Source organism: Drosophila elegans, unplaced genomic scaffold (genome assembly GCF_018152505.1).
Source record: "Drosophila elegans isolate 14027-0461.03 unplaced genomic scaffold, ASM1815250v1 contig_397, whole genome shotgun sequence".
Lineage (NCBI taxonomy): Eukaryota > Metazoa > Arthropoda > Insecta > Diptera > Drosophilidae > Drosophila > Drosophila elegans.
In genome coordinates, this window is record NW_024545782.1 from 2341754 (window position 1) to 2368198 (window position 26445).

At 35.7% G+C, this 26445-nt stretch overlaps 2 protein-coding genes and 1 pseudogene across 3 annotated transcripts; 2 read left to right on the forward strand and 1 right to left on the reverse strand.

Moving 5' to 3' along the window:
- Positions 1 to 318: 318 nt before the first annotated feature.
- On the reverse strand, positions 319 to 5403 carry LOC108141588 (glycerol-3-phosphate dehydrogenase [NAD(+)], cytoplasmic). 2 transcript variants are annotated; one of them, XR_005977488.1, is made up of 8 exons: positions 4991 to 5402; positions 4686 to 4863; positions 2853 to 3059; positions 2420 to 2792; positions 2031 to 2184; positions 1875 to 1967; positions 939 to 1359; positions 319 to 791 (listed from the first exon to the last, which is right to left on the reverse strand). XR_005977488.1 is itself a non-coding variant. In XM_017265037.2 (7 exons), exons 1-7 carry the CDS (start codon positions 5032 to 5034, stop codon positions 779 to 781), a joined length of 1062 nt encoding a protein of 353 aa, XP_017120526.1. In that variant the 5' UTR covers positions 5035 to 5403; the 3' UTR covers positions 319 to 778. The 2 variants fall into 2 exon arrangements, 1 of the variants encoding a protein (XP_017120526.1); XM_017265037.2 differs by lacking the exon at positions 939 to 1359 and having other exon boundaries at positions 4991 to 5403.
- Positions 5404 to 9500: 4097 nt separating this feature from the next.
- LOC108141583 lies at positions 9501 to 10279 on the forward strand. Its single transcript, XM_017265029.2, has 2 exons — positions 9501 to 9553; positions 9614 to 10279. The coding sequence occupies exons 1-2, from the start codon at positions 9502 to 9504 to the stop codon at positions 9883 to 9885; spliced, it is 324 nt and encodes a 107-aa protein (XP_017120518.1). The 5' UTR covers position 9501; the 3' UTR covers positions 9886 to 10279.
- An 11260-nt stretch (positions 10280 to 21539) lies between these two features.
- LOC108141581 lies at positions 21540 to 22621 on the forward strand (annotated as a pseudogene).
- The last annotated feature ends 3824 nt before the right edge of the window (positions 22622 to 26445 follow it).

Genomic DNA, 26445 nt, shown 5'->3' on the forward strand with positions numbered 1-26445 from the left:
CCAAACATAAATAGTGGTCACCGCAAAACGTATTTTTTAAGAGGAGCTCTCGAATTTTAGCTGAAGTCCCTTTCCAAAAAATATTTTTTCCAATACTTAGTCTTAAAATACAGTTAAAATATAACATAATATATGTACAAAATACAAGGTAAATAAATTTAAAAGTATTCCCAGAAAAAAATGTTCAAAACTTGCTTTTTTCGGCCTTTTAACTGTATATAGCCTCTTAATTGTACTTTATGTGACGTGATCATGTACTTTATTTTTAACTATACTTTAAACTCCCTAAATTTTAAATATGTAATGATACAAAACAAGTTAACAACCCAGTAAACTACTCAGCTTTTATTTTTGCAACGATCTTTTGGTATTCAATTAATTCTAGTTACTACGCAGTCCGATTAAAATTAGACTAAGATTCTTTCCACACGCTTCTTCGATTACCGTTGTAATACTCGTGGCCATATAATTAGAATATACTTTTTAGGTACTTGCGCTTGTCTCTTGGCTAGTTAGGATTAAAAACAACTAAATTTTAAAATTAAAGCAGACTTTGGTGTTTGTTGTTAGGTTTCTTCTGTGGTTCGTTGGATATGCGTGGTTTCGGATTTAAAAGAATAAGCTAACTAACTAATGCATCAACCTATACACAATCATTATAGTTAACTGGTTAGTTAATGGACTCGAAAGATTCGTTGAGTTGGAGCAGTGCTGAAAAAATACATTTACTCTCAGTGGTGCATAAAATTTTAAAAACGTTCTCGGCTTCGTTTCAGATTTACAAATTTTGCCTGCGAAATAGAAAACGTAATAATTTAATATAAAAATTATACACCAGCATATGGGTGGTAATATATGTTCTTTTGTTATAAAAACATAACCGTGCTTGATAAACTAAAAATTGCTAAATTTATTAACCTTGGAATTTCAATACGTACTCCTTTTTGCCGATTTGAAGCTGCCAATTATTTTATGTCAAATGAATGAGGAACACTTTAGGGTGGTACACATATTCAAAATTAAAATTTAATTTGTATATTTATTTTAACAATTCCAATTAAGCTTAACAAATATGACACTCTTTGTTTTGGTTCTTTGTTTTATCTAACACTTAAACACTTTGCACAGAAACACGCTTTAAAATAAAAGTTGAAATAGAAATGTAGTTGACGTGGTATCTGACTTTTTGCACATATGGTAGTAACTATAAATGCCAGTTTTATATGCGTGAGTGAGGATGACTTGTGTTGATTTGATCTACATATGCGGGTAGATATATTATTTACAATATACATTTGACTGATCTTGTTTAGGTGTAACACAGCTTAAAGTTTTGGCGACGGCATGATGGACGTATCCCTATGAAAAATAATATAAAAAAGAAGAGAAGAAAACTAATTTGTAATGGAAGAAAAATAAGTTTTTAGGCATTGGCAATGACTACGGGAGGTAATGACATAAATGGCTGAATAATACATCGAAAGCGAATGGCACAGATGTGATTCGGAATGAGTGATTAATGATTTATTTTAAGAATATCAAAAAAGATCTTTTCATGTTTTTTGGTTTTTCAAAATTTTGAATTTTGTTTCGAGTTTTATTATTAAGCTTTTTATTAAGGTTAGAGTTAAACTTAATTTAAGTATTAGTAAAGTAAAAATAGGGAACAATTCAAAAATCATAAAAATAAAGGAGGTTAATAACATAGTTAAGAAGAAAGATTAATTTAAAAATATTGGCTCTAAAGAAATCAAAAATAAATCAAAAGTAAAAGGTGAGCACACAAAGATAGAGCTTAATTCGGGGAATTTCGGGAAGGTAAACGGGATAAACAGGCGCAAACGAGGCATAACGAACGCAAACAAAACACTTACATATGCTCAGGGTGATTGCGTATGCAATCGATTAAATCTTTAGGCTTAAGCTGATTTGTGCATATTTTGTGGATGGCCGTGAACAGGGGGAATCTGCAATCGATGAAGGTTTGTTATTAATTTTTGAAAACCATTGGCTTAAAAGATCAGTCGTACTTGTCCTCTAGACCCTTGTTCTTCAGCATATAGTTCACCTCCTCGGCAGTAGGCGGGCCCTGCAGCTTCTGACCATTAAGCATTTCCTTCTCCAGCTCCTCAATAGTTTTGCCGGAAGTTACAAAGGCCTCAGAGACGCGGCGATTTCGTCCACCTGTAAGAAATAAATATTAAAAACTGTTACTAATTTGAAAGTGCAAAGTAAATTTAAATTTCTATTTATATTACGGATTTAGATTCACTACAGATTGGACTCCCGTTTTTAGTTATACAGGTTGCATTAGTAATTTTGATTAAAACAACATACTAAATCTTATTGGTTAATCAACTTGCTCATTATAACTGAGCTACGGAAACCCGTTTTAACCTCACCTAAGCATAATACTCACCGTAACACGTCGTGATCAGATCTGCCACGCCACAGCTCTCGAAGAAGGTGGACAACTTGCTTCCAGGGTAGAAGACGTCCACGAAGCGAATCATCTCCATGAGACCCAGCCGGATGACAGCTGCCTTTGTGTTATCGCCCAGCTTTAGTCCGTCGACGAAGCCCGCGCCGCAGGCCACGATGTTCTTAAGGGCGCCGCAGACCTCCACGGCGTCGGCGTCGTCAACGACCACCACGCGGAAGTGGTTGGCCTGGAAGAGATCGCGCAGCACCTTGCCGTACTTCTTGTCCGTGCAGCCGATGGTTGTCTCGCAGAAGTTTCCCTCAGCCACCTCGTTGGCCAGGTTGGCGCCCATCAACACGGCGCATGGGATCTGGGGAAAGGTCACAAGAGGATTACTATTATGGCAGTCAGCTATGCGACGTGGACTTGCCTTCAGGTGACGCGTGATAATATGAGAAATCAGATCAATGCCACCGCCCTCGGCTTTGTCGAAGCCCTTGATCAGGGAGATAGCGATGGCGTTCGGCTTGATTTTTCCCAGGAGCTGTTTGCAGAAGTTGGGGATAAACTGATGGGGCACCACAAAGATCAGGATGTCGGCGTTCTTCGCGGCCTCAACTAGGTCGGGCACGGCAACCTGTGGAGAGGTGCAGAAAATAAACTTTTCTAATTACTGTGATAAGGAAAACAGCAAAAAAAACAGTAAAATAAAACTCCGATAAGAATGCTGAAGGTTAAATAAAGGGAACTGCAGACGAATCGAGAAAATCATTTTCCTTGCACGTGTTCCATTCCAACTTTTGGAGGCTCGTTTCGCAGATGTCTAGACTAGTTAAATCACGGAAATCGCTAGATCGATTGGCTGAGCTTGATATTGGTGACGTATACTTTATTTTTTTTCCATATCGCCATGATGGCATGCAAACCTGTTTGTCGCACTATAAATGAGATTACCTACATAGCGTATTTTTGTGTTTTTCGTTTTGCAAAATGGTGTGAGTGTAAAAATCTTCGGACTTTAATTTTCTAAAGGTCATATTAAATTAAATGTTTGTGTTATGTTGTGGAAAAATGGTAAAAGCTTAATTTTATCTAATAACCATCTATGTTATTTAAGCTAATGGCCATGCTCTCTTTTGTCTTTTGAGCTAGTAAACAAATCACAATTTCTTTAATACTTTTGTACAAGTTGTTTGACAGTTCCAAAATTACAGTTTAGTGAAAATTTCAGTCAGAAGATCTTCCAAAATGCAATAGAGTTCTGATAAACGTTATACCACATTCATTTGATACATATACAAATAAACAAAAGTATATTTGTTTTCCTTTGTTGCAAACCTATTAACTTGCTGACACATTTTCATTGCCTTCGCATACATTTTGCATATCTGGCATTGGTCTCGATCATTGCTTATAATATTTCAGCCTCATTATTTTTTTTGGTTTTTCTGTTGTTATGATTTCCCCCCTCTCCTACAGTCGCAGCCATACGGCTTCTGAAAGTTTGCCAAATTGGCCCAATATGTATTTTTGTGTGTGAATTATTGTGACAAACAAACGCCGCGGCATAGAAGTCGCTTTTGTTTTTATTTTGTTTTTCACGTTTATCAATCCATGCCGCCAACGCATGCCTCTAATATACGACTGTGGGATTGTATGCTCAGGTTTTTTTCCTAAGCAAAGTTAGAAATTATAGACGGCTAACAGCCCGTTTACAGGGCTAGCTAAATACTTGGAGGGTGATGATTTGGATGGACTTCATCACCCGAACCGTTTGGGCTTATCTATAATCGGCAAACAGAACTCTTCGAGTGCTCTGTGGAGCACGTACATGTGTAGTAACACACCCATTTGAAGTGGATCGCCCGCCTTATCGGCTAATAGAATATTGACGCAACTTCAACGGCCCTGCTATGTGGGGGTTTGTGGCCCTTGCAGGCCCACTGGCCTTGACCTACGTCAAAGGCACTGGGCTCTCTTGGGAGAGAGTGCCAAGAAGAGCGGCGAGGTGATGGCCCTGAAAACTGCAGCGAAGAGAGCGCAGTGCAAGAGAGCGAGAGCGAGAGCGGGGTGTAAAAATAGTCGCGGATTCGACTGACTCGACTGATTAGATAATTTGGCTGCACGGCCAAGATCAAGGCATGCAGCCTTTTATGTAAGCGAAGGTTGTTAACAATTCGCACGGCTGTTACATAAACCTTAATCACCAGCTTTGGCTTTGGGGTTGGACTTTAACTGGCTTGCCAATGTCCAATCTACTTACCACATTCGGGGGCAGCTTGTGTCCTTTCAGGTACTTGACGTTTTCGTGCGTCTCGTTGATAATCTCCGTCAGCTTCTTGCCCTCAATCATCTCCTCGTAGACGAACATGGTCACCCGCTCCTCGAATTCCGGCAGAGCGGCCGCATTCGCGCCCACGATTTTGGCTATGGCCGAACCCCTGCGGGCGGAAGGCGAAGGTTAAGGTGGGTGTGGGCGTGGACGTTGGTGAGGGTGTGGGTGTGGAGATTAGAGATCAGAGATTATTATGTAAGTGCATCGGTGGACGGCTAAGCAAATGCACTTACCAGTTGCCGGAGCCCACAATGCACACATTTACTTTTTCCGCCATTCTGCTGTGTTTGCTCGTATGCTTCTCCTTACTGCGTTCGGGGGCTGCTTTACTTCGCGATTTAGCTGTTGATATCAATCAACTGAACTAAACTGAACTGGACTAGAAACTGACACGTCGAAGCTACGGCGACTATTGGTTCTTGGTTTGCACTCCACACTTGCTAATATAAGCAAAACAAGCACTGCGGCCAACAACAAATCGAAACGATTTCAAGAGCGGAGGCGCAGAGAGCACGCGTGTGTGTGTGTGAGTGTGAGATGCTCACGAACAGGTAATCCGCTCACTTTCTTTACTTGTGGGGTGCGCGGACCATCGAGGAGTTCACATAGTTTGCAAAATGGTTTAAGCAATCTTTAACTTTAAGCCAATATTTTTACTGTATACTTTATTAAAAATCCCGAATTTTCGAGCGATCCATCCCTGGAACGGTGACCAGTGCTGCAAAATTACTTAGCGCTGGTAAGCCATTCATTTGTTAAGTGATACAAAACATTGCACGAGGGCGCCAAATTCGAAAAAGTACAAACAAAAAATGGCTTTTCATGTATTCAGCTATTAATGGTTACATTTCTACCTAAAATCGTGTCAGCCATAGCAACGAATGGAAAAATGGTTTTATAACTAGACACAGGCCTAGTCCCACAGCGCATCATCCATTATCCACCATCCCTTGGCGTGATGGTTCGTAAGCCTAGTATTCAGATCAACGAACAGTTTCGCTAGCAAGAAAACGTTATTCTTTCTAGTGAGAGCGAAATTTGCAGAGTTCACCCGAGTACGTGTGCTTCGGTCACACTGTCAATCAGCTGGGCTTGTTGCAAAATAAATATTAATTTAGTTTAATTTATTTACAAAGCTCTTCCTAACGCTACAACTTTAATACTTATAATTTAATGCGCTAGTCACACAGGATATGTTAATTTGTAGTCAATAATTTTAATTTAACGCTACAACACAATTTTAATTATACTTATGTATATTAAATCTAAAGCTAGGGACGCTATGTTTATTTACGTCATGTTGGCTTCTTAAGAGTGTGTAATTAATGTTGCCTTCAACTGCGCTGCACTATTCTTTTTGGAGTTTGGTAATTAATTCCATAACCTTATTGCATAGGATGAAGTAGTGCGAGTGAGTGTTTCTAATTTTAGCGATTTTCCAAATGTCTGGAAACGTAGATGTTGTTAATGCAGTATTAAAAATGTGCGTAATGAATAATAATTTTAAAAATTTTTGGCGGATATCATCCAGTCCAATTGCATATGAATTTATTTTAAGAATATTGACAAGCACTTCACATACAAATCTAAACAATTTATCACAGAAATTTTCAGGTACTGGTCTCGGGTACATATGGTTGTTTCATGTATGTACATTGCTTTCTGACAGTCTTAGGTTAATTTCCTCTATGTCAACATCCTGTACCGGCGTTGCTTTTTGTTTGCCTATTCCTAATGACTTAACTTCTCTCCTTGTTTGAATCTGCGACTACAGAAGTTTGTCTTAGTGGATTCAATTAGTTTAGTCACTGTGTGTCTTAATAACTTAAATTGACCATCGTGTTGCTTAGTGTTAAATCATGCGATATGTATGTGTTTCTCAGCGATCAGGCCTAATGTTCTTGCTTGGAGAGTTTACTCTAATTTATACATACTTCAAGAGTCAAAATCTGAACAAAAGTATATTTTATTTTATGTTTTTCAAAGTCCAAAATTACTTTAAAAAGCCTTCAATACTTAAAAGAAACAGACGTTTAGGAAGCCATTAAGCCAATATGATCCCGGGCATTTTCATATCTCGACTTTTGGAATGAAAAAAGATAACAGAATATATTAAATAACAGTCCAGAAAAAAACTAGTCTCTAATTTTTTAAATTTCTTTTAAATAGTGAAAATGGGCTTATTCCGACTTTACATTCTGAATGCTCAAGAACTTTAGATTTAACGCAGAAGTACACTTAAACAAGAAAGGAAGCAAACTTCGGCAAGCCGAAGCTCATATAACCCTGCAGCTATTGCAAAAATTAAACAGCTTTGAAAACATTGAATTTAAATCATATTTGCTTAAAAACATTGAAGCTATGATGATTTGCAGCTCAATTAGTTAGTTTCGTTAGTTTCAATGCAGCTATATGATATCGTTTTTCGATTTTAATAAAATTAAAAGCGTAATTCTGAACTCTCAAATTATTAAAGAGTCAAAAAGAATTTTAAAAAAATTTTAAAAAACAATTTTTTTTTTGGATATGTTTGCTGTTCCCATGGAAGCTTTATGTTATAGCCGTCCTGCGCTGCAAACTTCTGACTGAAATTATAATACCCTCTGCAAGGGTATAAACAATTAAAACTTATTATGTTATTAATTTCTGAACTCTTTAGTAGCGGTCGAGATTTATTATTATTCGTTATAAATATAAATAATATTTAGCTTTTTATGTAAATTTAATAAAATTAAATGGAATATAGTTTTTTGTAATTCAGGATTATCCTATATAAAATATATAGTTTGTAAAGAAATTCATGCATTAGTATTAACACTTTTAATAATACAGCTTGCCATTTCACTTTTATCCATTTATAATGAAACATTTTCACAGGGAAATACCAATACAAAACATGAAAGAAAGCCAACTTCGGCAAGCCAAAAATTATATACCCTATGTTAAACCACCATTGAATCTGTGATGATTTTCATCACAATTGATTTCCAATTTGAATTAAATTTAAGGCCTAATTCTGAATTATAATTCTTTTGAATAACTTTTAAACCATTCCTATGTTCAAAAGAACATAATAATTATTAAACCAACCCTTTGTCCAAAAGAATTTAAAAAAAGTTTAAAACTAGAAAAATTACAATTTTTTTGTTTATTTTTTTTTTAAATTTTCCGGTTGTTTCCATGGAAGCTATATGATATAATCGTCCAATTTTGATCTTATTTAAACCGTAATTCAAAAATAATAAACCACCACTAAATGTCGAAGAACAATAAAAAAATTGAAAAACATCAAAGTTATAATTTTTTCATCTATTTTTCCAATTTTTCCTATGGGAACTATATGCTATAGTCGTCTAATACGGCTCGTTCCGACGTATATACTACTGCAATAGAAATACAAATTTAGAGAATGACTAAGAGACTAGCTTGCGTAGAAACGGATGGTCGGGCGGACAGACTGACATGGCAAGATCGACTCTCCTAGTGATGCTGATCCAGATTATATATACTTTATAGTTGTTTATGTCTTCTTCACTGCGTTACAAACTTCTGACTGAAATTATACTCTTCAAGGGTATAAATATCGAATAAAATGACAACACCTTCTTATTTTTAAACCGTAACGCAACTAGTTAAAACAAGAAAGTAAGCAAACTTCGGCAAGCCGAAGTTTATATACCCTTGCAGGTATTGCAAAAATTATGTTTCAAAATATTGAAGATATGATGATTTGCAGCTTAATTATTCAATAGTTCCTATGCCAAAAAGAATTAAAAATAAAATTACAAAATGGAGAAGTTACATTTAAAAAAAAAATAAATGTATATATTTTTATTGATTCCATGGGAGCTATATGATATAGTCGTCCGATTTTGATGAAATTTAAGCCGTAATTCTGAAATATTTAAACATTTATATATATCAAAGAACTAAAAAAAAATTAAAAATCAGCAAAGTTATAATTTTTTTTATTTATTTTTCCGATTGTTCATATGGGAGCTATATGCTATAGTCGCAAGGATATAAACAATTTAAATTTATTATGTTATTAATTTCTGAGATCTTTAGTTGCGGTCAAGATTTATTATAAAGAAACTCGTTATAAATATAATTAATATTAAGCTTTTTATGTAAATTTAATAGAATTAAATGGAATACAGTTTTTTATAATTCCGGATTATCTTAAATATTATATATTGCTTGTGATGAAATTCATGTATTAGTATTAAGATTTTTGATAGAACATGTAGTTTGCCATTTCACATTTATCTATTTAGAATTAAACATTTTCACAGCAAAATATATATAAAAACATGAAAGGAAAGCAAACTTCGGCAACCCAAAATTGATACACCCATTTAGTTATTGCAAATGTTAAACAACCATTGAATCTATGATGATTTTCACCTCAATTATTTGAGCGTTCCTATAACATCTATATGAAACTCTGTAAGGTACTTACTATTTAGGGGTTTCATTTGTTATCCTTCAAATGATCTTAAGATACATGATTGACAGGATTTAAAAAGCCCTTTATAGATAAAGCTTTAATGTGTTCCTAGAAAAATTTTTTAAAAATAAGCTAAGCTAGAAAAATAAAAACAATTTTGAGATCATATTTTTTTTTAAACTGTGAAATAAAATCATTTCGTCACTCTCATTTTATAGATAATGAAATTAGTCACATTAAAAACTTTAGGTATTTAAAGGTTTGCTGTATACACTTATCTGCTTTAACAAAATGATGCCCAGACTTAAGTGGATAACTTTCCTGCAACTTTTGATTATTTTTAATGGTTAGTTGTACCGATCGTTTTCTGTGTGGCAATAAATAATCGATGACCCTTTCCACCCAGCTTTTTGGTCCGTCGAACTGAAAAGCATATTCCCTTCTGCTCAGCAGGGAATTTACAGTGCTCTATCTGGTGCTGGACTTACTGGATCCTTAGCCATGGAAAATCTGGCAGAAGCTATAAATAACATGAGTAACATACCAAAGGGAGTGGGTCAGTCTATCAAAGATCTCTTCGGCTCTAAAAAACAGACACCGTGTGCCAAGGTCGACATATTGTGTCAAATCAATATTTTCGGCTTGGGACAAACTCATTACGCAGAGCAACCGCTATGAGTGTTGGCATTTATTAAAGTGCAAGGGTTTTTATATAATTTTAAGCCCGTTACTTGTAGACTAAAAGGGTATATTGCAATTGTTGAAAAGTATGTAACAGGAAGAAGGAAGCGTTTTCGACCCTATAAGTATATATATTCTTGATATCTGAGTTGTGGGATTTGACATGCAAGTTTATTGCAAAGCGGAGCTACGCCCACTCTAACTCTGTCACATAACTCTGAGATATGTTAGACCTTTGCTAATATTTTAGAAGCGAACTCGCCTATAGCGTTCTTTCTTGTTTGATTTGAGGCCCCCGGACATCCTCTCTGCGTCTCTTAAAACTCTCTGTAATTTAAAATAATCAACTAATCTTAAGTAAACAATAAACTTGCTTTTTTTTCGGACCAAATCGACCCAAACTATCTTTAAGCCTAGGACCTTTAAGTTCCTAGATTAGTAGGTTGCTCCACACTGGCATCACATTCCGCAATACACTTAAACCGTATTAGGGTTAAATTTTTATACCCTTGCAGAGGGTATTATAATTTCAGTCAGAAGTTTGCAACGCAGTGAAGGAGACATCTCCGACCCTATAAAGTATATATATTCTTGATCAGCATGACTAGGCGAGTCGATCTAGCCATGTCCGTCTGTCCGTCTGTCCGTCTGTCCGTCCGTTTATATGCAAACTAGTCTCTCAGTTTTAAAGCTATCTGCATGAAACTTTCCCAAAAGTTGTCTTTCTATTGCAGGTAGTATATAAGTCGGAACGAGCCGGATCGGACGACTATAGCATATAGCTCCCATAGGAACAATCGGAAAAATAAATGAAAAAAAATTATAACTTTGCTGTTTTTTAATTTTTTGTTTAGTTCTTCGACATATAGCAATGGTTAAATAATTCAGAATTATGGTTTAAATTTCATCAAAATTGGACGACTATAGCATATAGCTCCCATAGGAACAATCGGAAAAATAATTGAAAAAAAATTATAACTTTGCTGTTTTTAAATTTTTTGTTTTGTTCTTCGACATAAAGCAATGGTTAAATATTTCAGAATTATGGTAAAAATTTCATCAAAATCGGACGACTATAGCATATAGCTCCCATAGGAACAATCGGAAAAATAAATGAAAAAAAATTATAACTTTTCTGTTTTTTAATTTTTTGTTTAGTTCTTCGACATTTAGTAATGGTTAAATATTTTCGATTTACGGTTTAAATTTCATCAAAGTCGGACGACTATATCATATAGCTCCCATAGGAACAATCGGAGAAATAAATGAAAAAAAATTATAACTTTTCTGTTTTTTAATTTTTTGTTTAGTTCTTCGACATTTAGTAATGGTTAAATATTTCCAATTTACGGTTTAAGTTTCATCAAAGTCGGACGACTATATCATATAGCTCCCATAGGAACAATAAAAATATATAAAATAACTATCAAATAATTGAGCTGCAAATCATCATAGCTTCAATGTTTTTAAACTTATACGCAAGTAAATTATAATTTTAATGTTTTCAAAAATGTTTAATTATTGCAATAGCTGCAAGGGTATATGAACTTCGGCTTGCCGAAGTTTACTTTCTTTCTTGTTTTTTTAGTTCTTCGACATATAGCAATGGTTAAATATTTCAGAATTATGGTTAAAATTTCATCAAAATCGGACGACTATATCATATAGCTCCCATACAAATAATAAAAATATATAAAAGAACAATCAAATAATTAAGCTGCAAATCGTCATAGCTTCAATGTTTTTAAACATATACGCAAGTAAATCATAATTTTAATGTTTTCAAAAATATTTAATTCTTGCAATAGCTGCAAGGGTATATGAACTTCGGCTTGCCGAAGTTTGCTTTCTTTCTTGTTTGAAATCAAATGGCTTTTATTAGCTTACATTTTAAAGCCAGTTTTAAAAAAATTAAAATTTCTAAAGATTTTATACTATCAATAACATTTTAATTTATTAATAGTAAAAAGTCATGACCAGTTTAGATAATTTTAAATTTTATTTTAAATATGTTGTAATTGGCCTTTTCGTATGTCTCCTTTTGCATAAAAGATATCTCGATCCCGAATTGGGATTCGAACTCGTGCAGCTCAGGTTTTTGGACAAACTATTTAGCCGCTAGGCTACCATTAAGGTAGGCCGACATTTTTCTTTTCTAGGTCTATTTCTCTCTTGATCTTGACGCCGATTTTGCTTATAAAAACCCAATGAATGATGTGGCTGAGTCGAATGTTTTTTAAGCGTCATTAACCGAACTTTTTTTTTTAACGTTTCTTATGTAAATTAAAGGCTGTATTTCAATTTTTTTAAACTCAAAAAAAATTTCGCTTAAACAACTAAATTAACGTTGTTGCTACACCCAGAGAAAAATCATGGTAAGTCCACTTTACACTTTACTTTATTTTATCCAAAATATTTTCGGTAGTGATTTAGCCCCGTAGTAATAAATGAAATAATTGAAATAAACAATTTTCCTATTGGATAAACCAATTAAATATGTTACATTATCATGTTTTTAGTTTATTTTAAGTAAGCCTGTATTTTTAAGACAATTTTACATTCCAATGTTTTAATTTTTAATTGTTTTGGCTGTCCAAATTTCCGAAAAAAAAAAAAAAAGTCTTTTTTATATTTTTAAGAAATGCTTTTTCTTAAAAGTTTACATAAAGAAAAAAAATTATATATTCAATTCCAAATTTGGCCTAATCAAAAGCAAGTTTTCCAAATTTAAAGAATTTATTTCTATTAATGTACCCAGCGGCGAATGGATTACATTCAAAGTAATGGATTACATTTACGGTTTTAAGTCACCGAAGTTCGAAGTTTGTGCTTCGGAAGTCCGAAGATAACAACATTGTTTTAGATATAGTATAAGGTGTGGTTAGAAAGTCCACTTATTGGAAATTATGGCCAGTTTGAATTCTTACTTGGGGAAAGAATTTTTATAAGTTTTTGTGAGCATTATTTTAGATAATGCCTTGCCGCTTTCAAAGGACATTTTTGATATTTTAAACTATCTGGTTATAGCCCTTTAAGGAGTTAAAATACAATCAGGTGGTGGTCCAGTGGTTAGAAAGTCCACCCACTAGAAATTGGAGCTAAATTCTATTCATATTGGGTGTACAAGTAGAAAACCACCGTTTTCCACTGGGTGACGCCACCTTTGGAAATCGGTGAGGGAATTCCAATCAGAAGCATCACATGGCCAGCTTAGGAATCGGTCAACAACTCCACATCATCTCGCTCGTCTATTCTCATTGTCCATTTTTTTGTTGGTGCGCGAAGATGTCGAAATTTGAACCGAATGAGCGTCATTTGCGGGAGATTTTGCTTATCGCGTTTCATTCGAAAAAATCTGCTGCTGAAGCGCGTCGAATGATTGTAGCATCATATAGTGAGTCGTGTATCAGTGAAAGAACGTGCCGAGAATGGTCCGTCAAATTCAAAAATGATGATTATGACGTGGAAGCCAAGGATCGGCCGGGTCCCGTGAAAAAGTTTGAAGATGCAGCTTTGAAGACTCTGTTGGATGAAGATTCTTGTCAGACACAACAAGAACCCATCACAGGAGCTCTCTATTTTGAATAATCAGTGTGTAGCTATTTTTACGCAATAAAGCCTCAAACTATGAAAAAACGGCGGTTTTCAACTTGTACACCTTATACTTGGGGAAAAAAATATTTTTATTTTTTTGTACAGGTCAGTGTATACGTTTTTGAATTGTATATTGAATTGTAATCGGACCCGAATTCGATTCAGCTCTCGCATACTTCCCATTACTTGTAATGCAGATTTTATATTTCCTGCATTATAGGGCGGCCATGCATATGGCAAAGTAATCCAGCTTGAATTCCATTGATTCGTAATGGCAATTTTCGCCGCTGTGTGGTGTCATTTGAACTGATTTCCAAAACTTTTCAATGTGTTCAATTTGTGGTTGGATATTTGTTACTGTTGGATAAGAGTCGGCTAAAATTCCTATATTTCCTCATTAGAATCTTGCAGAATATAGTTAAAATGTTTACCAGTTTTTGGCTATGAAGGAAAGCGTGTGAAAAACATATTTAAAGAAGAAAGGAAGCAAACTTTGTCAGTACTTTATATATTCTTGCAGCTTTACAAGATTATTAATCATTGTCCGATTTTAATTTACTTATTGTGCAATTCTTAAATAGTAAATCAGTTCTATATCTCAAAGTATATTTATATAATTTGGAAAAACAGCGAAGTTCTAATTTTTTCTGATTGTTTCCAATACCCAAAGTCGCACAACTTATATACTACCTGCAACAGAAAGAACACTTTGTTTGATTTGCATAGAGAAACGGACAAGCAGATAGGTGGACATGGCTATATATGTGTGCATTATGGGGTCGGAAACGTCTCATTCACTGCGTTGCAAGTTTTTGATTAAAACTATAGTATCTTCTGAAAGGGTATAATAATTGTTTCATATTGATGGCAATTTCTTTCGGCGTACAATTGGTCACCCATTTTGTTTGGGAAACACGAGCTGTGTTTTCGGTCAATTTGACCAATGCATTTTTTTTGGATGTAGTGCTGCAGGAAAAGTCTTTGGGCTCCGGGCAGTGCCACGCCCACTCGCAAGCCTCCGAATTCGTACAGACATGCAGTCGAGCCGTCTGCATGGCGTTGACCCATGCAGCGTTGTTACGGGCTAATACCTCCATGTGAGCAGGACCACGTGCGCTCCGCTTTCTCTCGTCGTGTTCAACGCCTGTGGGGTGCTGGGTGGTGGGTGGTGGGAGGTGGGAGGTGGGTGGTTGTTGAGTGGTTTGGCGTGGCCGTGCTCGGGGTTGCTCTAATTCCACTGCCGCATTTTAAGCTGTTTCTGGTTGCTGCTGCTGTGCACCCGTAAAATTGATTGCGGCGAAAGCTGGAAAGTTGCACGTTATGCTCGTGGCCTGACTTGGTATCTTTGTTCTGGTCTGCTCTGTTTCCGACGGATGCTACGAAAGCATGGGAGATGACGTTCTCCGCTGCGTGAGTGTGGATGAGAGGCAGTGGAGGGGTGATGTGATGCGGCCCGACTGGAGTTCATGGCAAAACAGTTTTTTCCTCTTGTCTACTCTGTTTCTGTCGGAAAATTGGCTAGCCAATAAACAAAATACTTTCAAAAAAGACAAAATTCTATTAAAAGACAAACATGAAATAAGAATTTGTACATCTTAAGATGAAAAAAACCGTTTGCGTTTGGCAGTCGATGCAATCGGTCCTGTTTTTATACCCTTGCAGAGGGTATTATAATTTTAGAGGGTATTATATTTTGCAACGCAGTTAAGGAAACATCTCAGACCCTACATTGTATATATATTCTTGATCAGCATCACTAGAATGAGCATCATCAAACTTGTCTCACAGTTTTAAGATGGCTTTAAAACATGAAACTTCCCAAAAGGTATATATGTCGGAACGAGCAGGATCGGACGACTATATCATATAGCTGATATAGGAACAATCAGAAAAATAAAAGAAAAAAATTTAACTTTGCCGTTTTTTATTTTTTTTAGGAGGGGTTTTAATTTTATTGAAATCGGCCGACTGTAACATACAGCTCCCATAAAAGCAATTAAAATATTAAAAAAAAAATCTAAATGTATCTGTCTTATTTTTTAATTTTACTAAAATCAAAAAAACGATATCGTGCAGCTGTCATAGGAACGATTGAATAATTGAGCTAAAAATGATCATAACTTCGATGTTTTTAAACATATACGCTTTTAAATCGAAATTAAGGTGTTATAAAGAATATTCAATCTTTGTAAGAATTGCAAGGGTATATAAACTTCGGCTTGCCAAAGATGGCCTCTTTTCTTGTTAAAAAAGAAAAATGTTTTTTTTTAACCTTTAACTTATTTTAAATTGGTTTTGTTAGATGTTGTTGTAGTATTTAAACAATTCTATACCAAGGAGGCATCTACATATTACTTAGACATTAAAAAAACCGAATAATTTCCAAAAGTTGTAGGCGCGAGAAATAAAACTTTTTTAGCCGTTTTCCCGCTAAACCAGCGGTTTTTCCAGAAAATGGAAGAACTAAATTTTTTTAGCTCGAGGTGCTTAATACAGTAAAATTGGTTTCGGGACCCTAAAACATCGATATTATTCAAACAAACAAACAGGAGGACAAAAGTTTTCATTTAAAAATGCAGTCTAATCTTCTTTGTTGAATATCTTTTGAACGAAGTACCGGTGTCTTTGAAAGCGCAGTTTTTACTACATCGGCATCAATAGCTCCAATACTCAAGTCAACATTTTTTTTTCACAACTTCACCCCTACTTCTCCTGGGCCAATTGACTTTTTAAAAGTCTAGTATGCACTAAAATGCATTAAAAAAGCGATACGTTTTGATTGCTATATCGTTTTTGGTTCTATATCGTTTTTTTAAGATCGTACAGTTCTTGGCTATAGCAATTATTTGTGTTGGCACTTTGCATGTTCAAATTTGTGGCACTGGAATATTTTCGAGACTTCTATAAATAGTCGCAGATTTGAAAATCTGGAGAAAAGGAGGTGAAAGTGATATACCAAAGTTTAGTAGCTCTTGGGACAAGAATACACTTCTGTTTGTCAGTTTCAAAATATTTTAAGCTTATTTTCCGCTCAAATTTTCGATCGTTTATGTGACAGATTAACATATCGTTTAGAAAGCGCTGTTCTGAGTTATTAAACCATTACTATGTCCAAAAAAACAAAAAAAATAATTAAATCAGAAAGTTGAAATTTGTTTTTTTTTTTATTTATTTATTTTTTTTTAATACTTTGATTGTTTCCATGGAAGCTATATGCTATAGTCGTCCGATTTTAATCAAATTTAAATTACAGGTGATCCGTAGGCTGAAAAAATGTTCACGGAGAAATGGAAAAATAAAAAAAACGAAAAACTTTGTTGTGTTTCGTGACATGCATGTGTTTATATACACTTGTAAATAGGGACTGCCTTAAGTTAAAGCGCTCCGGTCTACACTGTAAGAAATTGAACGCCCACTTAACGTGAACAACTTCTTTAGATCATCTCATTGTAGCTGTTATGAACTACAAGCGTTTAAGTGGTGTGCTTGTGTTCCTCATAGACGAGGTTCTGAGTATTCGCTTGATGTTGGTGTAGCTCACGCCCCACTAGGCGTATGCACAAACTCAAAATTAGCAAACAGCTATCAATCCTGTATTATGCAATGCCGGCCCACGCTCCGGTTTTGATGGACAAGTGCCACAATTCACATCATCAAGATTGCGTGGATCTTGTAGTCACACACTCGTGAACAGCCCACAACCCGTATCACACATCGCATATTCTATATGCAGCCCACCTTTTTCGCCAAGGCTAATTCGCATGTCATGCTGACTATGAAGCAATCCTTGTCGGTGGCGATGGAGGCCTGGGTGCGGGGTATTAACCCTTTTGCTGAGCTGTGTGCACAGCAATGTGTCTATAAAAAACAATAATGGACACTGGGGACTTGGGCATAGAATAATAGTACATCAAAAATGTTACAGCAACGGAATAAAATCATTTACGCAGCAACGAGACCCAAAAATAAATGGTAAGAAAGGAATAAAGAAAACGAAACAATCTGCCTAGAATTGAGAGACAATTGAATGCTCTTTGGATTACAAAAAGTAAGACTCCAATCGGATTGTGTTGTAAATGAAAATGGATTATGGTGTTTATAAATTAGTTGTTTTTGTTTAATATACATAGACCACCCTACTAGTAGTTTTCAGTGATGTACTGAACAATATATATAATATAATACGAATATATATTTTGACGCGTTAATTAATTTTACGCTTCAACTTAATTATATCTTCATGCTATAATTTTCCATAGGCATTTTCGATTTTTCAAATATTATTCCATAGGTAAAGGCTTCGAATCACATCACATCATGGTATACTGAGAGAAGAAGAAGACAACGCTAAGCGGATGTAGCACGCTTATCCTTTACACACTCCCACTCTTTTGGACGGACAGCTGGGCATTGGGTTTTATTTTTGCATTATTATTTTTACTTTATTTAAACCACACAAAATACTTAAGACGATTTTGTGTTTTGTGGCCCAAGATGTATTGCCCATGGCCAGCACCAAAAAGAAAAGTGTGAAAAGAACTGGGAGCGAGTGCTAAAAGTTTTCCACCAAAGAGGTGGGCGGGACTGGAGGCTAGCAAGAACTGAAAGGGTGATGTGCAACATGTCCGAGCGGTTTGTGCGGCTGTCCCTCCTCAGTTTGAAGCTCCAGGCGTTTGCATATGCAAAATAAGACTTTGTTCCTTACCTTCTGCCAAAGACATTTGTCTCAGACAATTGAATCGGGCTCTTTGAGGACAGGCGATGATCGAAACTGGGCATCAATAATAGACGCACATCGCACATGTCTTTTGTAAAGACGTTCCCATTCGGACTCGCCTCTGATGACAGAATTTATGACAGCTCCACTCCACTTTAGTACACGTACACTCACGTGAACCCCGCCTTGGACTATGCTCAAGCATTGTGGAATGTGCGACAGCATACAAATTGAGGATTTTTGTTTTCATTACGGTTTTATGATTTACATTTTTATTTGCCGCTCGCGTTGTCCTGTAAAAAGTTTTCGTCATTTTTTTTTTATGTTATTTACTTATCATCTTTTTTCGAGCCTCCGAGCCTCCGAGCTCCCTTTTTTACTCGTTTGTCTGCTAAGCAAATAGTGTGGAAGCACTTAATTTCTTTAATTGCTAAAATGTTTTAATTGTGTTGCCACTTTTGTTTTGGTATTACTTCCATTAACAGAATTTACTTTGGCTTACTAGGATTTATTTTTTGTTTTAGGCGCTGTAATGTGTTTAGTTTCATAATTCATACATAATATCAAAAAAGTCACTCTAAAGTTGAAAAATATTTTTATCCCTTTGCAGAGGGTATTATAATATTAGTCTGAAATTTTTAACGCACCGATGGTGAGATTTCCAATCCTATCGGCCCTGTTTCAGTTTTTATATTCGAAAGACTTCCCGCTAAGCAATTGGTTGGCGGGTTTAATTCCGCAAGCACAGAAATCAATTGCTTTTAAATAATTTGCGATAAGCTAAAATGCAAATGATATTTTTATCTTGTTCTTCAATAATTTGATAACTTTATTGCTTAATAAATGCGGTTATACGGGTTTGACATTACATTGTTCGCCTCATTCATTGAATTTCATTTGAGTTCAGAGACAGAGACAACTATATGGACACTGCTTGAGATTATTTTGGTTATAAAATCACGGTCACACTGCCTTTTTAACGTTAAATTAAAACTTTATGTTTTTGTTTATTATCCCGCTAATTTTAACGTTTAAAGGTTTTCAGTTGTTACCTTTAAATGTTAAAAAATATTTCGTATACATTCGAGCCTCGCTTTTTCATTTCGTTTTGACGTCAGCTCCAATTAATAAGCAAAATTGTACTTTTTATACCCTTGCAGAGGGTATTATAATTTCAGTCAGAAGTTTGCAACGCAGTGAAGGAGACGTCTCCGACCCTATAAAGTATATATATTCTTGATCAGCATCACTAGGCGAGTCGATCTAGCCATGTCCGTCTGTCCGTCCGTCTATCCGTCCGATTTTACGCAAACTAGTCTCTCAGTTTTAAAGCTATCTGCATGAAACTTTCCAACTTGTCTTTCTATTGCATGTAGTATATAAGTCGGAACGAGCCGGATCGGACGACTATAGCATATAGCTTCCATAGGAACAATCGGAAAAATAAATGAAAAAAAATTATAACTTTGCTGTTTTTTAATTTTTTGTTTAGTTCTTCGACATATAGCAATGGTTAAATATTTTAGAATTATGGTTTAAATTTTATCAAAATCGGACGACTATATCATATAGCCCCCATAGAAATAATAAATATACATAAAATAACTATCAAATAATTGAGTTGCAAATCAACATAGCTTCAATGTTTTTGGGCATATACGCAAGTAAATCATTATTTTAATGTTTTCAAAAATGTTTTATTCTTGCAATAGCTGGAAGGGTATATGAACTTCGGCTTGCCGAAGTTTGCTTTCTTTCTTGTTAAATACAATTTTGATCATTGATGTATCGGCCCCGGTTGTATTTCATCGAATGGCATTTTTATACCAAAATCCGGTTCGTATTTTTTTCGGGTATCGGCTCATTGCTCATTGAAATTGTCAAAGGTTGTATTTTCTTATTTTTAGCAAACCCTTTTGTGTTCGTGGCAAATCCCCAATTGGAGAAGGTAAATTCTATTATGTCTAAAAGAAATACGAAAATGTTATCAAACTCACTTTCAAGAGAACACACCAAAAAATTGTTTTCTGTTTTTTAGTAAAACCACACTATTTGTAACATATTTTTAGTGTTAGGCTTAACTTTTTTAATGTTCCAATATAAAGTTCTTGTTAATAATAGTCAGTTTGTATATAATTGTAACCGTAGTTTGTAGAGTAACGTGAGTATTCGTAAAAAACAGGTGGAAGGAAGTGTTTCCGACCCTATAAAGTACATATATTCTTGATCAGGATGAATAGCCGAGTCCAGCTAGCCTTTTCTGTCTGTCTGTTCGTATGAACGGCGATATATCGGAAACTAAAATGCTAGAGATTCGGGACTTAAAATGTAGATTCTAGTTATATATGTCCACGTAGAACAATTGGCCACGCTCACTCAAACACCAACAAATCGCGAATGTCTGTCCTGTCACTCTGAAACTTAATTGGGGTAAGTTATAGAGCTGTATATGTTTATTCGTTCCATACCCATCGACTTTTTGTCACCGGGTTGAACAATTGACCATGTCTGTCAAAGATGCCGTCAAAAACCTGGCGGCTGTAATTAAAAATAAAATTAATAACAACTTACTCCGCAAAACTTGGGAGCCTAATAATGGTTGCCCAATTTCTAACTGAAAATCCGTTTTTGATGCGATTGATCAGTCAAATCGAGGTGTGCCGGTGTAAGCGATGGTCAAGCTATGATTGACGTTCAGGAATGTCACCAAAGAGTCGGCAGAAGATCCCTGAGCTTAATTGGGAAACCAAGGAAGCCAAGGAAAACAATACCTTTCTATACATTTTCTAATCTGCGCGACAGAATGCAATCAAATTTCTTTAAGTATAAAGAAAAAATAAAGGGAAAAATGCTTTCTAAAAACTGGGATACACAGCAGTTTTAGTCCTGGTACCCATACACATTAGTAACTTAATACTTTCGTACACTAGTAAACTGGATCAGGGAATACGAAAAAACAAAATCCATAAACTTGTGTTTAGAGAGAACATGTCTTCGCAACTACGGTGACGAGCGCCTGTGGGAGCAGAGCAATTTAAAGGTAAGCAAGCCGAATAACTATCCATTACTGGACGCAGTATCCGCAGGCCCAATGTAAATAGTTGAACTTTGAGGAAGAGCAAAAGAGGTATCAGGTCCGACTGATGATCAGTTACCTCACCGTTTTTTGCCCCCTGTTTATGCTAGTGGTCGAGTGCTTTGATATAGCGCGATTTTCTTGCGACGATGCTGGGATCACAATCTATTGTATGACTCTTTCAGCCAAATAAACTTATATTCAGATTTCAGGACCCGGTCGGATGGATTAACTTTTTGATGGAATGACTTTAGTTATGGTTACTTTCTTATTGAGTATTAATTATATTGAGAGCTTCAGTTATGTCGGCGAGTATTGTTTTATTTAATGGTAAGCCCAAAAATGAAATACAGGTATATTTGCATCTTTCGACTGTTTGCCTTCAGATATAGCGCAGATCAAGTATCACTATTACATAAACGACTGGCATCTTGATCCCTCCTACGACGTCTTTGTGCTCCGCGTGATTTACATGCTTTTGTCGATTCCCTCTATCAGGGGAGCTGCTCTACTGGCCACCTCAGTCAGCATTGTAAACGTGGTCTACTTCGTGCACTTCATTGCGCTTGACCAAACCAAAAGCGCACGCAATGTTCGTTGCTACGAAGTGATATCCGTCTACATGCTCCGAGGAGGAGGTGTGGCTTCGGCACGCCCTGCGCCTGGAAAAGATGCTTTTGGACAGCATCCTGCCGCCGCAGATTGCGAAGCCCATCAGGGATAGCACCAAGAACAAGATCATGCTCGAGTTCGAGCGCTCCATCTGCGGTGGTTCGCGAAGGCCGGAAAACTTCATGGCCATCCAGATACTTCCCGACCTCAGTATCCTCTCCGACGACGTGGTGAACTGCACCCAGCTGACCACGCTGGAAAAGTTAAGGTGAATGTGCTGCACGACCTCTACGACAGATTCGATGTGGCTGCCTCTCACTTCAAAGTGCAGCGCCTCAAGTTCCTGGGCGCCTGTTACTATTGTGTGACGGAGGGTGACCCCGACCACGCCAAGATGGCGGTGTCCCTGGGCATTTCCATGATCGCCAACATCCAGGAAGTGCGGTGTGTGAGGCATTAAGATTGGAATTGGGCTCACTGCTTGAGCTGATCCCAGGGCAACACGAGGCTTGGAACTCGACATGTTTGCAGGTGTCATCGGAGAGGCCAACCTGCAGTTCGACACTTGGGGTAGGACAATCGTCTAAGGCGTTCTGAAACAAGTAATAATTAAAGTAACTAAATCTCCCCAATGCCTTTTCAGGTGCCGGGCTTTTTTTAGTGGGTCCACCTAAGTAACTTGAATGCAGACGACTATACAATTATACAGGGCACAAAGGCGGCTCATAAAGATACCGTCCTCCAAAAGTATCCAATGAGCACTTACCTTGTTACCGGCGAATTATGCCGTGAAACAGACATTGGGACCAATTCGGAACACCCAGATCGGAAGTAAGAGTTTGACAAGATGCCAGTTGGGAACTATGAGTAAGTGTGGAAAATTTGTTTTTCTTTAATTTTGACACTGATGTTAATTTGGTAGATTTAACTTCAACTTCCTAGCCCACTTAGTCGGTAACTTTGTCATAGAGTTTTCGACTTTTATGCTGCCGCCGAGATACCAATGCGAGAGATAAGAAAGCTGAATTTTTTGTGTAGCGTCAAGGGATTCATCTGTGGAACGTATAAATGTAAATATGTTGATATGCGCTTGGTTTTATATGATAAATTACCAGAGAGTTATATAAAAATTATAGATTTTAAATTTATCATCAAAATACAAATGATTTAACTAAATATTTATATTGGCCTGGAGCATTGGGTGGTGCCTCTGATCTACATCCAGGTCGTGACGAAGATAGTCTGAAAATTAAATGTTCATTTCCAAACAAAAACAATACAATGATGTGATGTGGTATATAGACAATATGTATAGTAAAATCTATACATGCTTGAAATACAATTTCATCTTGAATAAACATGTTTAATTTTTATAAATTTTTCCAATTTTTTGAAATATTTGGCCTAAAATGTATAGTATGAGACACACCTTTTTTAATTCTAGAAAAGTTTTCCTTTCTTCAAGGCCTAATTGCCCTAGATTTTTAAAAAGAAGCGCCATCAATTTTAGAAAACTTAAACCAAGAATTTATGGTGGGTTACCATTGATGGCAAAAATAAGGCGAATTTCTTAAATTTCGGGTACATTTTCTTATTAGGTCTTCTGCCGCCGCTCTGCCGCTGCTTGGCCACTTATCGGCTGCTCTGCCGGTGATCGCTGTTGTACAGAGACATCGCGAGAACTTTTAGCGCGGTGTGGTGCTCTTAGCTTCTAGTGTTGGCTATGCAGTTCAACATACGGCGCCAATTGCGTTTTTTTTTTCGATTTGTCACCGAACGTAATTCAATCTTTCTTTCAGTGGATCTTTATACCCTTGCAGAGGGTATTATAATCTCAGTCAGAAGTTTACAACGCAGTGAAGGAGACATTTTCGACCCCATAAAGTATATATATTCTTGATCAGCATCACTAGGAGAGTCGATCTAGTATCACTAGTCGAGAGGCGATCCGTTTGTCCGTCCGTCCGTCCATCTGTCCGTCCGTTTCTACGCAAACTAATCCCTTAGTTTTAAAGCTATCTGCATAAAACTTTTTCAAAAGTTGTCTTTCTATTGCAGGTAGTATATAAGTCGGAACGAGCCGGATCGGACTACTATAGCATATAGCTCCCATAGGAACGATCGGTATAATTATTGAAAAACAAGAAAGGAAGCAGTTATTGCAAGAATTAAATATTTTTGAAAACATTAAAATTAAGATTTTCTTGCGTATATGTTTAAAAACATTGAAGCTATGATGATATGCAGCTCAATTATTTGATTGTTATTTTATATATTTATATTATTTCTATGGGAGCTATTTTGATGAAATTTAAACCGTAATTCTGAAATATTTAACCATTACTATATGTCAATGAACTAATAGAAAAATTTAAAAACAGCAAAGTTATAATTTTTTTACTTTTTTTTCGATTGTTCCTATGGAAGCTATATGCTATAGTCGTTCCGACTTATATACTACCTGCAATAGAAAGACAACTTTTGGGAAATTTTCATGCAGATAGCTTTAAAACTGAGAGACTAGTTTGCATAGAAACGGACGGACAGACGGACGGACATGGCTAGATCGACTCTACTAGTGATACTGATCAAGAATATATATACTTTATAAGGTCGGAGATGTCCCCTTCACTGCGTTGCAAACATCTGACTGAAATCATAATACCCTCTGCAAGGGTATACAAATTATAACCTTGCTGTTTTTTAATTTTTTTGAATTCTTCAACATATAGCAATGGTTAAATATTTCAGAATTACGGTTTATCAAAATCGGACGACTAATTATATAGCTCCCATGGGAATAATAAAAGTATTAAAAACAATTTTTTTTTCAAATTTAACTTTTTTAATTTGTAATTTTTTTTAGAAATTCTTTTTGATTATTTAATTATTTGAAAGTTTAGAATTACTTTTAACTTTATTAAAATCGGAAAACGATATCATATAGCTGCCATGAAACTCAAATAATTGAGCTGCAGATCATCATAGCTTTAATGCTTTTAAATAAACACGCAAGTAAATCATAATTTTAATGTCTTCAAGAATATTTAATAGCTGCAAGGGTATATGAACGTCGGCTTGCCGAAGTTTGCTTCCTTTCTTGTTTTTTTTAGAATCGACTTCTTATCTCATTTCAAAGAGGAAATTGCGTTGTCCTTCATCTAGTACCAACTTCCTTTCCCGGTAATTTTCACGATTAAAGTTTTTTTTATCCTTGCTGAGTTTGTATAAATGAGAAATTGTCTGCAGTTTTAATACAATTTTATACTTTAATGCGTTTAATTAAGTTATTTGAAATATTAGACCTATGACCCATACGTGTCACTTTATAAACTACATGAGCTGTATGGGCTGATCTGAGCTGAAACTTTTAAGCCGTTTTATAAATATTATAAGTTATGATTCGCTAAAGCATTGACCCCAAAAGCATTGACTTAAAAAGCTTTCAAAGTACCGTCAATCTAGGGGAGCTGTGCTAAAACGGTCTGTTTACTTTCTCATATTTTTGTTCATTTTATAACCATACAAATAAAAAGACATTTCATATTCATATTTTTTTTTTCCAATTTATTTAAATTTGCAATATCCCTTAGTTGGTTATTGGCTATAGTCATTTTACGTTTTTGTATATTTATAAGGATTTTATTTTTGCTATATCTAATTTCGTGTTCTTACCGCTTTACGAGTATCAATGTGAAAAAATCAATTATTAAACATTCGGCTTGCATAAGCAAAGACTTTACCGATGCGCATTGCAAATGCATACATTTCCAGATATATCCACTTATTTTGATATAGATATGCACTAGACAAAACTAACCGAAACATCAAGCCAGAGACGCAACCAACGAGACAACAGTAACAGTGAGGCAAAACAAGCAACATAAATTTAGTCGCTTGACCTGCGGCAAAGTTGTTTTTTCATTTTCACGATTTCTAAACGTGTTATCAGAAATGGTACTCCATAAGGAAAAAGGGAAGTGGGAAAAAATAGGAGGAGGAGGGTATTGAAAAAAGTTCTTCCATAAAAGGCAGTCATATTAAATCTTGAACGTAAAAGTGGACAAATTTTTAAATGAGATAGGTCTTGTTACGATTTGTATTAGCCTATTTTATGGAACAAAATCCATAAATGTTTCGAAATGTTTTTAAGATTATAAGAGAGTATACTAAATTATTTAATTAGTATTTAATTAATTGAAGAAGGCCAGGAAGGATGGGCATATATTTGATGGTTTTAGCTTTAATTGCATTTAAGTGGAAATACAGTTGATTGTTAGGGATTTTGAGAGGAAATAAAACCGGGTTTTGGCAGATCTCTTAGAATTTGGTAAATTAACGCTTGTTTCCGGAGTTACACTTAAATAATATTTGATATAATAAAGGGTATTCCAAAGCCAAAGCGCGGAAAAGGTCAACACTCGTGCAACACACCGCAGAAAGGGGAGTGATTTGTAAGCAAGGACATGGGAATGGGAATGGGTTTGGGATTGGAAATGGAGGTCCTTGCCAGGTTGAAATAACATGGGGGATTTTTAGAAAAGCGACGACAAAACGT